This window comes from Saimiri boliviensis, chromosome 4 (genome assembly GCF_048565385.1).
Source record: "Saimiri boliviensis isolate mSaiBol1 chromosome 4, mSaiBol1.pri, whole genome shotgun sequence".
Lineage (NCBI taxonomy): Eukaryota > Metazoa > Chordata > Mammalia > Primates > Cebidae > Saimiri > Saimiri boliviensis.
Window position 1 is genome coordinate 92,746,754 of NC_133452.1, and position 15,830 is coordinate 92,762,583.

The 15,830-nt window shown below is 36.0% G+C and overlaps 1 protein-coding gene across 3 annotated transcripts in view; it reads left to right on the forward strand.

Moving 5' to 3' along the window:
* CD2AP (CD2 associated protein) overlaps positions 1 to 15,830 on the forward strand; it is a 156,405-nt gene that overhangs the window by 64,641 nt on the left and 75,934 nt on the right. For all 3 annotated transcript variants that reach the window (XM_003923090.4, XM_074397874.1, XM_074397875.1), the window contains exons 4-5: positions 2,749 to 2,849; positions 12,803 to 12,923. In XM_003923090.4, the coding sequence (XP_003923139.2) occupies positions 2,749 to 2,849; positions 12,803 to 12,923 (222 nt within the window). The remainder of the gene's footprint in view (positions 1 to 2,748; positions 2,850 to 12,802; positions 12,924 to 15,830) is intronic.

A 15,830-nucleotide genomic window follows, 5' to 3' on the forward strand; every position in this document is an offset into this window, starting at 1 on the left:
GGAACAACTTGCAAAGGTATTTAGGGACTCTGTATTTTATGAGTTGAGAAGTTTTCCTGTAGCATGCATAAAACTATTCTTTAAAGTACTTAAAAATTTACTTTGAGATCTGGTGAAAGGTGAAATGTGAAAATTTTTACTGTAAACTCTAGGTTACAGAATGTCAGAGCTGAAGTAACGTAGTGGTTTTCTAGTTCCACATGGTAATTTTGTGGCCCAAGAAATTGATTCCTAGAAACTTTCAGTGAAATAACTAGATAATGACAACTCTACCAGAACGTTAAGTCTTCTGACTTCAGTACAGCTGATAACTTCTATTGTAGCATGGCATCTTTCTTTACAAAGACTTTATTTGGAGATTAGAATTTGATGCAGTGAAATTCTGCCTGTCTAGATTACTTCGTAGGATTCTCCTTTGTTCTTCTCTTTCCTTAGAATCCTTGTATCACCAAATCCTACTTTGTTAGTAAAACTGTTTTCCTTGTTCTAGAATATCTGCCACATCTGTTCCACCTTCTTGTATCTTATTGATATTTCATCATATAATTCTGTTATCATTTCTTCTTTGAAGCCTTTTATATCTGTTCTAGTTCAAACCTGTCCTTTCTAATTTTTGAAATATTTGTAGTTTGTATTAACTATTTTACTCTCTCATGTATTCAATTTTTATCACTAATTTTTTTTAGTGTGCATGTTTTCTTCTTGTTCTGTTCTTTAAGTGTGCATTTAAATTATTAAGAAAAATCTTGTTAGGATTGTTGGTGACAGGCTGTTGATGGAATGTTGACACTCTTGTTGACATTGATGCCGTATAGCAAGACCTAGATATTTGTTTATTAATTCATTTAAAAATATTTAGCAGATACTGCTGTGGTTTGAATTGTGGTTCTCTCCAAAATTCATGTTGAAATTTCATTTCCATTGTGGTGATATTAATAGGTGGGGTCTTTTTGAGAAATGATTAAGTCATGAGGGCTATGCTCTTGTGAATGAATTAGTGCCTTATGAAAGAGGAGCAGGGAACTAGCTTAGGACCTTTTTTGCCCTTCTGCCATGGGATGACACAGCAAGAGGGCCCTCACCAGACATAAAATCTTCTGACACTTTGATCTTGGATTTCTCAGACTCCAGAAAAGTCAGAAGTGAATTTGTACTATCTTTATTACCTAGTCTCAAGTATTTTGTTGTAGCAGCACACACAGACCGTATCACACACCTAAAATAAGCCAGGCACTAGGGTAGGTGCTGGGTAGGTTGCCAAAGACAATAGGGGTTAAGGACAGGGCGCTAGAGTAGCACAAAGGAAGAGTATTTAATTTAGAAAGCTATTTGGAAGTGTCTTCTAAGCTAAGAAGTAAAGATGTGTTGAAGGTGGGCTTCATGGATGAAAATAAAGTTCCTTGACAAAAGAAACAATACATTTAAATGTGAGAAGGAATAGTGTATGCCATTTTCAAGGAATTAAAGATCAAGGTGACTGAATTATTGGGTACAAGACTGAGAATCACCTATGGATCTTTTTAAAGTACAGACTCTGATTCAAAATACAGTCTGCTAGGGCTACCATAACAAAATGCCACAGACTTAGTAGCTTAAACAACATATTTATCTTCTTACAGTTTCAGAGGATTGGAAGTCCCAAGATCAAGGGTGGTTTCTGGTGACGCCTCATTTCTGGCTTGTAGAGGACCACTGTCTCCTTATTTTCTCACTGGGTCTTTTCTTTGTATTGGGGAGGGCAATGATGGGCTGATGTCTCTTCCTCTTTTGTAAGGATACTAGTCCTATCTGATTAGGGTCTTAACCTTAGGACCTCATTTAACCCTATTTACCACGCCACAAAGGCCTTATTGCCAAACACATTGGGTGTTAGGGTTTCAATATATGAATTTTGAGGGAACTTTTTATTTAGTTCCTAACGAGTAGATGTGGAGTGAAGCCTGAGATAGTATGTATCTCACAAGCTCCCAAGTTGTACTGTTGCTGCTGGTCTAAGAAACACACTTTGACTACCAAGAAGTAATCAACTATACTTGGTAATCTACCCATAGCTGCTTAATGATTCATTTTTAAAGATGGGAGGGAGTCTGAGTTCTCAGTTCTTAGAGCTTGAAAAAGGTTGAGAACACAAGTCTAAATGGTTATGAATGATCATTTCTGAATAATTGAAGTTTGTTTGAAAAGCTAAAGTAAAATTACCTTCACATAAGTGAGTTTGATTTTTAGCTGTCTGAAAATAGTTATTAAAGAAGATAAAATATAAAATACATTGGAGATTTGTACATCCTGCTGCTTCTTTCCACAGACAGTTGTAAAACTACTAATTTTAAGTAGTATTCCCAGACCTGATTATGAAGTAGTCTGAAAACCACTTTTCAGACTAGAGGACTTGTCTGTGATGAATTTGTTGTGCCAAAAGTGTCTTTTATTGTCTGTTTTTTTAGTCTCAAAATGGTAATGGGTGTTTGGATATTTGCTTTTGTGTAATTGGTAGGATAAGCTGTGTAAGCAGATTCTATTTTCTGAAGCCTTATCCTATTTGAAGTTGAATTTATTTGTGTTTGAATACATTGTAGTATGGGGTTGTGGTAAAAAACCAACCAGGTCTGATTGTGATTAGCTGTTTAGAATGCTCGTATGTTCTGCTTTTATTTACTTATATAACTATAAACATGGTATGTAAATACAGATACTGTTTTTAAAAATGATTTTTCTTAATCTAATTTCTAATTGTTTTACTTTCTTTAGAGACCAAGAAGCGTCAGTGTAAAGTTCTTTTTGAGTATATTCCACAAAATGAGGATGAACTGGAGCTGAAAGTGGGAGATATTATTGATATTAATGAAGAGGTAAGGAAAAAATGTGTTATAGATAAAGTAGCAATGGTAATTGATGCTCTCTGGATTCTAGAAAAATTAATTGTAGGAATATTAGTCTTTTGTGAGAACTTTTGTCACTTTAAAAATAAAATAAAATTATGAGGTATAAAGTTTCTTTACTCATCCTTGCTGTATTTATGTATGTATATGTATTTATTGCCTTTAGGAATAGAAATGCCCCTTTAAAGCTAAAAATTAATGTAATCTAAGTAGTTAAGAATGTAAACAAGCCTTTTCTTTGATTCTGAATTTACCATAGGCATAAAGCAGTGAAATAGAAGCAATATTGCCTTTTATGTAATAAAGGAATACAAACCAAAATCTTTTGAAAAGCTTTGCCTTGTTTGAATTATCACATTCAAATATTAATAAAAATGCTTTCCTACATTTTGATATCTTAAAATGGGATTTTAAAATATTTTAAAAATAGAGAAATCATGATGGACAGGAGGCAGGACTAGATTGCAGCTCCTACTGGGATGGACAGAGCAGCATATGGAGGCTCATGTCATGAACTTTTCCTCCAGAACCACTTTAGGAATATATTAGGAAAGCCAAGAGAACCCACAGGAAGCCAGTTGCTCCTGCAGGACCTGGGAGATACCCCAAATACTCAGTTGCAGCAAGACCCATGCAAGGAGAGTCTGAGATCAGATAGGCCTAGCCCTGCCCCCATCTAATGGTCCTTCTCTACCCACCTTAGTAACTGAAGACAAAGGGCATATATTCTTGGGAGTTCTAAGGCCCTACCCACCACCTGTTCCTCCCCATACTACACAGCTGATGCTCTCTTTTAAAGTGCCGCCTCCCAGCAGGAGGCCAACCAGCACGAAAATAGTGCATTAAACAACCAAAGCTATGGAGCCTCACAGAGTTCATTTCAACCCCTCCCCTCCGCCCCCTGCCCTGCCATGTCCGCCAGAGCAGGTGCTGGTATCCATGGCTGAGAGACCTACAGATGGTTCACATTACAGAACTCCATGCAGACAACCCCCGGTACCAGCCTGGAGCCTGGTAGACTTGCTGTGTGGCTAGATACAGAAGAGAGATAATCACTACAGTTTGGCTCTTAGGAAGCCACATCTCTAGGAGGAGGGGGAGAGTGCTACGTAAAGGAACACCCCGTGGGACAGAGAGAATCTGAAGAGTCTTGAGCCCTACACTTACCTCTGACAGAGCTTACCCAAATGAGAAGGAATCAGAAAACCAACTCTGATAATACGACAAAACAAGATTCTTTAATATGCCCCCAAATCACTAGCTCATCAGCAAGGAATGTAGAGCAAGAAAAAATCCCTGATTTACCTGAAAAAGAATTCAGAAGGTTAGTTAATTAAGCTGATCAGAGAGGCACCAAGGAAAGGTGAAGCCTAATGTAAGAAAGTAAAAAAAAAATGATACAAGACGTGAAGGGAGAAATATTCAATGAAATAGACAGCATAAATAAAAAATAATAAAAACTTTGGGCAACAATGGATGCACTTAGAGAAATGCAAAATGCTCTGGGAAATCTCAGCAATAGAATTGAACCAGCAGAAGAAAGAACTTCAGGGCTTGAAGACAAGGTTTTTGAATTAACTCAATCCAACAAAGAAAGAATAAGAAAATATGAACCAAGCCTCCAAGAAGTCTGGGATTATGTTAAATGACCAAACCTAAGAATAATTGGCCTTCCTAAGGAAGAAGAGAAATCTAAAAATTTTAAAAAGTTTATTGGGGGAATAATCAGGAAACCTTCCTCAGTCTTGTTGGGGACCTAGACATCCAAATATAAGAAGCTCAATAAAGAACACCTGGGAAATTTATTGCAGAAAGATTATTGCCTGGACATGTTGTCATCAGGTTGTCTAAAGTTAAGAAGAAGGAAAGAATCTTAAGAGCTGTGAGGCAAAAGTAACAGGTAACCTATAAAGGACAACCTATCAGATTAACAGCATATTTCTCAACAGAAGCTCTACAATCTAGAAGGGATTGGGTCCTATCTTGTGGCTCCTCAACAAAACAATTAGCAGCCAAGAATTTTGTATCCAGCAAAACTAAGCTTCATAAATGAAGGAAATATAGTCTTTTTCAGACAAACAAATGCTGAGAGAATTTGCCATTACCAAGCCAGTACTACAAAAACTGCTAAAAGGAGCTCTAAATCTTGAAATACATTCTGGAAACACATCAAAACAGAACCTGTTAAAAACATAAATCTCACAGGACCTATAAAACAAAAATGCAAGTTAAAAAGCAAAAGCCAAAAGCAAAACAACAACAACAAGGTATTCAGGCAATAAATACCACAATGAATGGAATGGTACCTCACATCTCAATACTAATGTTGAATGTAAATTGCCTAGGTGCTCCACTTAAAAGATACAGAATTACAGAATGAACAAGAATCCAACAATCATCTGCTGCATTCAGGAGACTCACCTAACAGATAACTCATAAACCGAAGGTAAAAGTGTGGAAAAAGACATTTCATGCACATAGACACCGAAAGCGAGCAGTAGTAGCTATTCTTATATTGGACAAAACAAACTTTAAATCAACAGTAGTTAAAAAAGACAAAGATGGGCATTATATAATGATAGGCTGTGTTCAACAGGAGAATACCACAATCCTAAATACATATTCACCTAACACTGAAGCTCTTCAATTTATAAAACAATTACTAATAGACCTAAGAAATGAGATAGACAGTAACACAGTAAAATTGGGGAACTTCAATACTCCACTAATGGCACTAGACAGGTCATGAAGACAGAAAGTCAACAAAGAAACAGTTAATTTAAACTATACCCTGGAACAAATGGACTTAACAGATATTTACAGAACATTCTACACAATAACCACAGAATATACATTCTATTGAACAGCATACGTTCTTTCTCCAAGATAGATCATATGTTAGGTGACAAAATGAGCCTCAGTAAATTTTAAAAAACTGAAATTATATTAAGCACTCCTTCAGACCACAGTGGAACAAAACTGGAAATCGACTCCAAAAGGAACCTTCAAAACCATTTAAGTATGTGGAAATTAATGAATGATCATTGGGTCAAAAATGAAATCAAGATAGAAATTAAAAAATTTTTCTTAACGACAGTAGTAACACACCTTTCAAAACCTCTGGGATACAGCAAAGATGATAGTAAGAGGATAGTTAATAGCCCTAAATGCCTACATCAGAAAGTGTGAAAGAGCACAAGCTGACAATCTAAGGTCACAGCTCAAAGAACAAGAGAAAGAAGAACAAACCCAAACTCAGCAGAAGAAAGGAAATAACCAAGATCAGAGTAGAACGAAGTGAAATTGAAACAAAAAATACAAAAGATAAATGAAAGAAAAAGCTTGTTTTTTGAAAACATAAATAAAATTGATAGACCGTTAGCAAGATTAACCAAGAAAAGAAGAGAGAAAATCCAAATAAGCTCAATTAGAACCAAAACCAACTGATACCACAGAAACACAAAAGATTATTCAACGCTACTATGAACTTTTTACTGCGCATAAACTAGAAAACCTAGAGGGGATGGCTGAATTCCTGGAAAGATAAAATCCTTGATTAAATCAGGAAGAATTGCATACCCTGAACAGAACAGTAACAAGCAGCGAGATTGAAATGGTAATTTAAAAATTACCAACAAAAAAAGACCATGACCAGACATTAAAAGAATTGGTAACAATCCTGTTGACACTATTTCACAAGATAGAGAGAGGGAACCCTTCCTAAATCATTCTGTGAAGCTAGTACCACCCTAACACCAAACCGGGAAAGGATATAACAAAAAAAGAAAACTACAGACCAATACTCCTGATGAACATAGATGCCAAAATCTTTAACAAAGTACTAGCTAACTGAATCCAACAACATACAAAAGAAATAATGCACCATGATCAAGTGGGTTTCATATCAGGGATGCAGGGATAGTTTAACATATGCAAAGCAGTAAATGTGATACGTCACACAAACAGAATTAGAAATAAAAATCACATGACCATCTCAATAGATACAGAAAAAGCATTAGATAGAATCCAGCATCACTTTATGATTAAAACTCTCAGCAGAATTGGCATACAAGGGACATACCTCAGTATAATAAAAACTATGATAAACTCACAGCCAACATAATATTGAATAGGGAAAAGTGGAAAGCATTCCCTCTGAGAACTGGAACAAGACAAGAATGCCCACTCTTATCACTCCTCTTAACATAGTACTGGAAGTCCTAGTGAGAGCAGTCAGACAGGAGAAGTAAATAAAGGGCATCCATATCAGTACAGAGGAAGCCAAACTGTCTCTGTTTGCTGATGATATGATTGTTTACCTTGAAAACCCTAAAGACTCCTTCAGAAAGCTCCTAGAACTGATAAAATAATATAGCAAAGTTCGCAGATACAAAATTAATGTACACAAATGAGTAGCTCTTTTATGTACCAACAGCAACCATGTGGAGAATCAAATCAAGAACTCGACCCCTTTTACAACAGCTTGAAAAAAAAAAAAGATGTTTGGGAATATACCTAACATACCTAACCAAGGAGTTGAAAGACCGCTATAAGGAAAACTGCAAAACTGTGCTGAAAAATCATAGATGACACAGACAAATGCAAAAATACGTTCCATGCTCGTGGATGGATGGAATTAATATTGTGAAAATGACTATACTGCTAAAACAATCTACAAATTCAACACAATTCCCATCAGCATAGCACCATCATTCTTTACAGAATTAGAAAAAACAATCCTAAAATTCATATGGAACCAAGAAAGAGCCCCCATAGCCAAAGGAAAAAGAACAAATCTGGAGACCTCACATTACCTGATTTCAAATTGTACTATAAGGCCATAGTCACCAAAAACAGCATGGTACTCGTATAAAAATAGGTACATAGGCCAGTGGAACAGAATAGAGAAACCAGAAATAAACCTAAATACTTAAAACCAACTGATCTTTGATAAAGCAAACCAAAATGGGGAAAGGACACTCTTTTCAACAAATGGTGCTGGGATAAATGGCAAGCCACATGTAGGAGAATGAAACTGGATCCTTATCTTTCACCTTATACAAAAATCCACTCAAGGTGGATCAAGAACTAAGGCCTGAAACTATAAAAATTCTCCAAGATAACATTGGAAAAACCCTTCTAGACGTTGACTTTGTAAGGATTTCGTGACCAGAACCCAAAGCAAATGCAGTAAAAATAAAGATAAATAGCTACGACCTAATTAAACTAAAGAGATTTTGGACAGCAAAAAGAGCAGTCAGCAGAATAAACAGACAACCCACAGACTGGGAAAAAATCTTCACAATCTATACATCTGACAAAGGACTAATATCTGGAATCTACAATGAACTCAAACAAATTAGCAAGAAAAAAAAAATCCATCAAAAAGTAGGCTAAGGACATGAATAGACAATTCTCAAAAGAAGATACACCAATGGCCAACAAACATATGAAGACGTGCTCAACCTCACTAATCATCAGGGAAATGCAAACCAAAACCACAACGCAATACCACAACTCTGGCAAGAATCGCCAGATTCTTGAAGAAAAAATAACAGATGCTGGTATGGATGTGGTAAACAGGGAGCACTTATATACTGCTAGTGGGAATGTAAACTTACACAGCCACTATGGAAAACAGTGTGGAGATTCATTTAAGAACTAAAAGTACAACAACCATTTAACCTAGCAAGCCCACTACAATCCCAGAGGAAAAGAAGTCATTATATGAAAAAGGTACTTGCACACACATGTTTATAGCAGTACAGTTCACAATTGCAAATATGTGGAAACAGCCCTAGTGCCCATCAATCAATGAGTGGATAGAGAAACTGTGGTATATATGTATATGATGGAATACTACTCAGCCATAAAAAGGAATGAATTCATAGCATTTGTAGCGACCTGAATGAGATTAGAGACTATTATTCTAAGTGAAGTGTCTCAGGAATGGAAAACCAAACATAATATGTTCTCAGTTATAAGTGGGAGTTAAGCTATGAGGATGTAAAGGCATAAGAATGACACAATGGACTTTGGGGCCACAGGGGCAGAGGGTGAGAAGGGGGTGAGGGATAAAAGACTACAAACTGGTTGTAGTGTATTTTCCTCAGGTGATGGGTTCACCAAAATCTCACAGATCACCGCTAAAGAATTTACTTATGTAACCAAACACCACCTGTTTCCCAATAACCTATGGAAATAAAAAAATGAAAAAAAATTTTTTAAATGATTTTTTACATCTCTACTTTTATCATTTGAGAGAATTTTAAAGTTTAATTTCACAGTTGAAGGTCATGTTTTTAACAGGTATGTTTTGATATCATGTATCATAGCACGGATTTATTTTGTGTCAAAACACCCTGTAAATCACTAATGTTTATGTTTATACAAACTTCAATTGTGTTTATCCAAAGGGTGTTCTATTTTATTTTTACCTGATAGCAGTAATAATAGTTAACATTTCTTGAGCTTATGTTACGTTTGAAGCACTATGCTGAAAGTTTCATATTTATTATATCCTTGGAAGTTTTAAAAAACCTAAGAAGATAGATAATTTTATCTCCATTGTACATAGGAAGAGACTGAATCGTGGAAGATGAGTGGTGGCTGTTTTGGTTACTGTTGCTGTATGCCAAGCCACTCCAAACTTGGTGGCAAAGAACAATGGTTGTATTATGCCTGTGAGTCAAGAATTCAAATGGAGCATAGCCCGGATGATTTATCTGGGGCCCTCAGCTGGAAAGATTCAATGCTGGCGACTCTTGGAATAATAGGAAGTTTCTTTCAGTCACATGTCTGGAGCCTAGAAGCCTTGAAGACTGGAACTGCCAATTGGAGAGCCATTATGTTAGACTTCCCATTGGGCTGCCTTTCTTACAGTATGGGCATCTCAAGATCGTTGGACTTATTATATGGCAGTTCACGGCTCCTAAATGCCAAGCAGTTTAGCACATGTGGTGTTAACTTTATTGCCTTTTACAGTCTACCAGCTGTTGGTTACAAGTGAGTCATAAGCCACCAAGATTTAAGGAGTAGGGAACAGAGACCATCACTTCTGGGTGGGAGGAGTGTCAAGGTCACAGTTGTAGGATGAGACATCTTGCAGCCATCTAAGTCTGAATTTCAATTCTTGCAGTCTATTTTTTTTCTTTTAAAAATTTCTTTTTTTTTTTTTTTTAATCTCAATAGGTTTTTGGGGAACAGTTGGTGTTTGGTTAGATGAATATATTCTTTAGTGGTGATTTCTGAGTTGTTGGTGCATCTATCACCTGAGCAGTGTACAGTGTACCCAATGTGTAGTCTTTTATCCCTTGCCACTCCCATCCTTTCTCCCCAAGTCTCCAAAGTCCAGGCATCCTCATAGCTTAGCTCTCACATTTGAGTGAGAACATATGATGGTTGGTTTTCCATTTCTGAGTTAGTAGTGAGTAGTATTCCATGGTATTAGTGTGTGTATATATATCACAGTTTCTTTATTCACTTGTTGATAGGCATTTGGGCTGGTTCTTTATTTTTGCAGTTGCAAATTGTCATGCAGTCTATTTTTGAGGGGTTTTTTTTTTTGGTTTGTTTTGTTTTGTTTTTTTTTGCCGCTAGACTACTCTGCCTCCTGAGAATTCTTTAAATAATCCTAACTCCTCAGTTGCTGCTAATTGGGGTTTCAGGTATAGATAATAGACAGCTGATGTTTCTCTTTTTTTTGTTGTTGTATTCTAGCTTGGTCTACATATCTTCCATCTCATTTACTTTGGATAACTTCCAGTTCTTTGGTGCTTCCTTAACTCTGATAAAAATTCTGATTGGTTCACACTTTACAGCTTTCCTGCCTTTTTTTTCTCCTTCAGACAGCTTGTATTCTAGCAGCCACTTTGTATTTTAGCTATACCTTCCATGAATCATTTATTTTTAAGTTACTATATTTTTACTCTTATTCAGCCTTTAATACCACATTTTTTTGGTCATTTCCCTTCATGGGAGCATTTTTTTTTTTTTTTTTTTTTTTTTTTTTTTTTTGAGATGGAGTTTCGCTCTTGTTGCCCAGATTGCAGTGCAATGGCACAATCTCAGTCACCGAAACCTGCCTCCCAGGTTCAAGCAATTCTCTTGTCTCAGCATCCCAAGTAGCTGGGATTATAGGCATGTGCCTGTAAATTTTTTTTTTTTTTTTTGTATTTTTAGTAGAAACGTGGTTTCTCCATGTTGGTCAGGCTGGTCTTCAACTCCCAACCTCAGATGATCTCTTGCCTTGGCCTCCCGATGTGCTGGGATTACCGGTGTAAGCTACTGTGCCAGCCAGGGGAGCATTTTTTGATTCTTTCAAGCCCTTTCTATGTGTTTCTAACAGCATTTTGTTCATACTTTAGTTATAGTACCTCTTGCATTATATTGTAACTATCTGCTTATTGATTGTTTTTTTCTTTGGATGTTTTATTGAAGAACAGGCATTTCTCATATGCAAATTTGAATTTTCCGCTAGTTGTTAATGCCATAGGTTACACATTATGCCTGTTAGATGAATAACTTAGTAAAAGCTTGCCTACCTTGTATGAGATGGGAAACAATTTAAAATACTTTAAACAAAAACATATCTTTTTCTAGCTATATTGTGTGTAGTTTGGGTAAGTACATTTTGACAGGGACTAGTTTACTCTTTTTAAAAAACATTTTGCTTTTTTTTGAGATGGAGTCTCACTCTGTTACCCAGGGTGGAGAGCAGTGGCGTGTTTTCAGCTCACTCTAACCTCTACTTCCCAGGTTCAAGCGATTCTCCTGCCTTAGCCCTCCCATGTAGGTGGGACTACAGGTATGCACCACCACACCTGGCTAATTTTTTTTTTTTTTTTTTTTTTTTTTTTTGTATTTTTAGTGGAGATGGGTTTTACCATGTTGGCCAGGCTGGTCTCAAACTCCTGACCTCAGGTGATCTGCCTGCCTTGGCCTCCCAAAGTGCTGTTATTATAGGTGTGAGCCACTGCTCCTGGCCTAAAGAATTGTTTTTAACCTGTAAGCACTCTGTAATATCCTTATCAGAAACTATACATTTTTATAGTTATTAAAAATTAAATAAATTCATGGAAATTGAGTAATCATATTAGTAAGTATAAATGTTTTTCTGAAGTGTTTGATTGACATCTGGGTTTTTAAAAGTAGGAAATTATTATACTTAAGAATCATTGTTTAAGTAGTAGGTTTAGCAATTTTCTGTGCCATTTGGGAAGTTATATTTCTTTTATTTTTTTTTTTTTTGAGACAGGGTCTCCTCTGTTTTAACACACACTGGAGTCCAGTGGCACAATCAGGCTCACCCTCTTCAGTAGCTGGGATTATAGGTGGGATTATAAGTGGGAACCACCTTTCCCAGCTAACTTTCATATTTTTTTTAAGAGAAAGGATTTTACCATGTTGCCCAGGCTGCTCTTAAACTCCTGGTCAAGCAGTTTGCTCACCTTGGCCTCTCAAGGTGCTTGGATTGCAGACCTGAGCCACTATGCCTGGCTAGGAAGTTACATTCTTATATGGTCATTAATTTTTTTTTCAAATCAAAAATTTCAAGATACTTTAAATAATATACAAATTAAGACTGACATTCCTGAAGAAGCTATGTACTTCCTGCTGTTAATAAAGTATATTTGGTTATCTGATACTTGCATGAAACGTACTTAATAGATTGTGCTTGATTGCAAATTCTCATTGTAAATGTTGCAAAGTGCTGTTGATAATGGTTAATCCCATATAGGAATAATCCACTAAAATGTAATACACTTAAAATATATTTTCTTCATTGTGTTTTAAATTTTAAATGGTTTATTTCACAGTGCTAATTTTGTGCTCTTTTGCTTTTGTTAACTTAATTTTCCCATCGAGTGAAGATTTTCAGTTAACAGAAGTTTTTATTACTTTTGAATTGTGAACTTTTTCAGGTAGAAGAAGGCTGGTGGAGTGGAACCCTGAACAACAAGTTGGGATTGTTTCCCTCAAATTTTGTGAAAGAATTAGAGGTTACAGATGATGGTGAAACTCATGAAGCCCAGGACGATTCAGGTAGACTATTTTTCAAAATTTTAATTGATTTAAATAAACTTTATATATCATCTAGTGTTTTATTTTGTATTGTTTTGAAACTCTGTTCTTTTGAACTTTCAGTCAGCTACTTTAAAAAAGTAAATTATGTTGGGGACGTAAACTAACCTAAATATCTAGTCAAATAATTTAATATTTTTCTTTCTCTGATTTCTGCTTTAACCTTAAGTAAGTCTTTAGTACGCTCATTTAAAAATGATTCATCTTAGGTTATCTGATTTTCTCCTAGTAAAGATATATGTGTTTTTGGTCTGTCCAGTTTGCAAATGGCCTGTTTCATACTTCAGAAATTTTAGAAGTAAGAAATGAGCTTACTTTTGTTGTTTTCTGCATTGAATATAGAAAACACTACGTTGAATAGGTATAGTGAGAGAGGGCATCCTTGTCCTGTGCCAGTTTTCAAAGGGAATGCTTCCAGCTTTTGCTTATGCTATTTGCTGTGGGTTTATCATAAATAACTCCTATTATTTTGAGATACGTTCCATTAGTACCTAGTTTATTGAGTGTTTTTAGCGTGAAGCCATGTCAAATTTTATCGAATGCCTTTTCTGCATCTATTGAGATAATCATGGTTTTTGTCATTAGTTCTGTTTATGTCATTGATTACATTTATTGATTTGTGTATGTTGAACTAGCCTTGCATCCCAGGAATGAAGCTGACTTGATCGTGCTGGAAAAGCTTTTTGATATGCTGCTGGATTTGGTTTGCTGATATTTTATCGAGGATTTTCGCATCGATGTTCAGGGATATTGACCTGAATTTTTTTTTGTTGTGTCTGTGCCAGGTTTTGGTATCAGGATGATGCAGACCTCATAAAATGTGTTAGGGCGAAGTCCCTCTTTTTCTTTGGTTTGGAATAGTTTCAAAAGGAATGGTACCAGCTCCTCTTTATATCTCTGGTAGAATTCAGCTGTGAATCTGTCTGGTTCTGGGCATTTTTTGGTTGGTAGACTATTAATTACTGCCTCAATTTCAGATCTTACTATTGGTCTACTCAGGGATCCAACTTCTTCCTGGCTTAGTCTTGGGAAGGTGTATGTGTCCAGGAATTAATCCATTTCTTCTAGATTTTCTAGTTTATTTGCATAGAGGTGTTTATAGTAGTCTCTGATGGTAGTTTGTATTTCTTTGGGATCAGTGGTGATCTCCCGTTTATCATTTTTTATTGTGTTTGTTTGATTCTTCTCTCTTCTTTATTAGTCTGGCTAGTGGTCTATATTGTACAATTTTTTTTTTTTTTAACAGGCAGTGTCTCTCTTTGTTGCCGATGCCAGTGTGCAGTTACATAATCATAGTTCACTACAGCCTTAACCTCTAGGGCTCAAGTGATTCTTTCCTCTCAGCCTCCTGAGTAGCTGGTACTGCAGGCATGTATCACCATGCACAGCTAATTAAAAAAAACTTTTTATAGATGGGGTCTCACTAGCAGGTTTCAAATTCTTAGCTTCAGGTAGTTACCCCACTTCAGCCTCCCAAAGTGCTGGGATTATAAATGTAAGCCACCACATCTGGCCTAGAAAATGAATTTTAGAGAAAAAAGGTAGATAATATTTTAAAATTTAATACATGATTGTATTAAACATAATTGATAAAAGACTTCTAGAAATCATTGTTAAGATTATTACTAAAGTTAATGTTCTTTGTTTCTCATTCCACCACTTTAGGCTTTACTAAGCTCCCTAACACTTTTGTCCTCATCCATAATTATGGTTTGTTTGTACATGAATGATTTGTGCAGCTTTTCCCCCACTGTCTCTTAAGAAAGTATTGAGCCTCCAGAAGAGCCAGGCTTTTACTGTGTTAAAAAAGAACATGAAGTGATAGAACAAGTTCATAAAAATCTAGATATAGAGCTAGAAAGTTCTGGTATAACCTCCTCATTTTACAGTACAGAAACCTAAGACTAAGTCATTATTTACATATTGTTTTATATATTTATCTTTCTTAGAGCCAGAACTTCTAATAATTTGGGCTTTTGGATCCCATTCCTCTGTATGTTTCCATACTATTACAGTACTCACCTCTGTGTCCATCCTTCTAACTCTAGTGCAGTGATTTATTTTGAAACTTTTTTTTTAACTTGGAGAAAAATTATTATTATTATTATTATTATTATTTTTTATGAGATGGAGTTTCGCTCTTGTTACCCAGGCTGGAGTGCAATGGCGCGATCTCGGCTCACCGCAACCTCCGCCTCCTGGGCTCAGGCAATTCTCCTGCCTCAGCCTCCTAAGTAGCTGGGATTACAGGCACGCGCCACCACGCCCAGCTAGTTTTTTGTATTTTTAGTAGAGACGGGGTTTCACCATGTTGACCAGGATGGTCTCGATCTCTCGACCTCGTGATCCACCCGCCTTGGCCTCCCAAAGTGCTGGGATTACAGGCTTGAGCCACCGCGCCCGGCCTGGAGAAAAATTATAAAAATAAAACAGACCTTTATCCAGATTTATGAATTTTTAACATTTCACTGCATTTGCTAATTCATCATTCACTTTGTCTTTATATAAATATCTGTATTTTATCTTTTTTTTAAACTGTAAATATCTGTATTTTATCTTTTTTTAAAAGTGTTTCAGTGTGCATTTCCCAAGAATAAAGTTAGTTTCCTATGTAACTACAGTACAGTTATGAAAATCAAGACATTTAATCCTGATAATATTGTTTATTCTGCAGTCTCCATACACATATTTCTTATTATTCCACTATGTGTTCTTTATAACTGTTTTTTTCTCCCAGTCCTGAAGAAGATTATATGTGAAATTTTGAAATTTACTTCCCATGTTTCTTAAATCTGTAATAGTCTCCGTGTGTGTGTGTGTGTGTGTGTGTGTGTGTGTGTGTGTGTGTTCTTTTCTTTTCGTTGACAT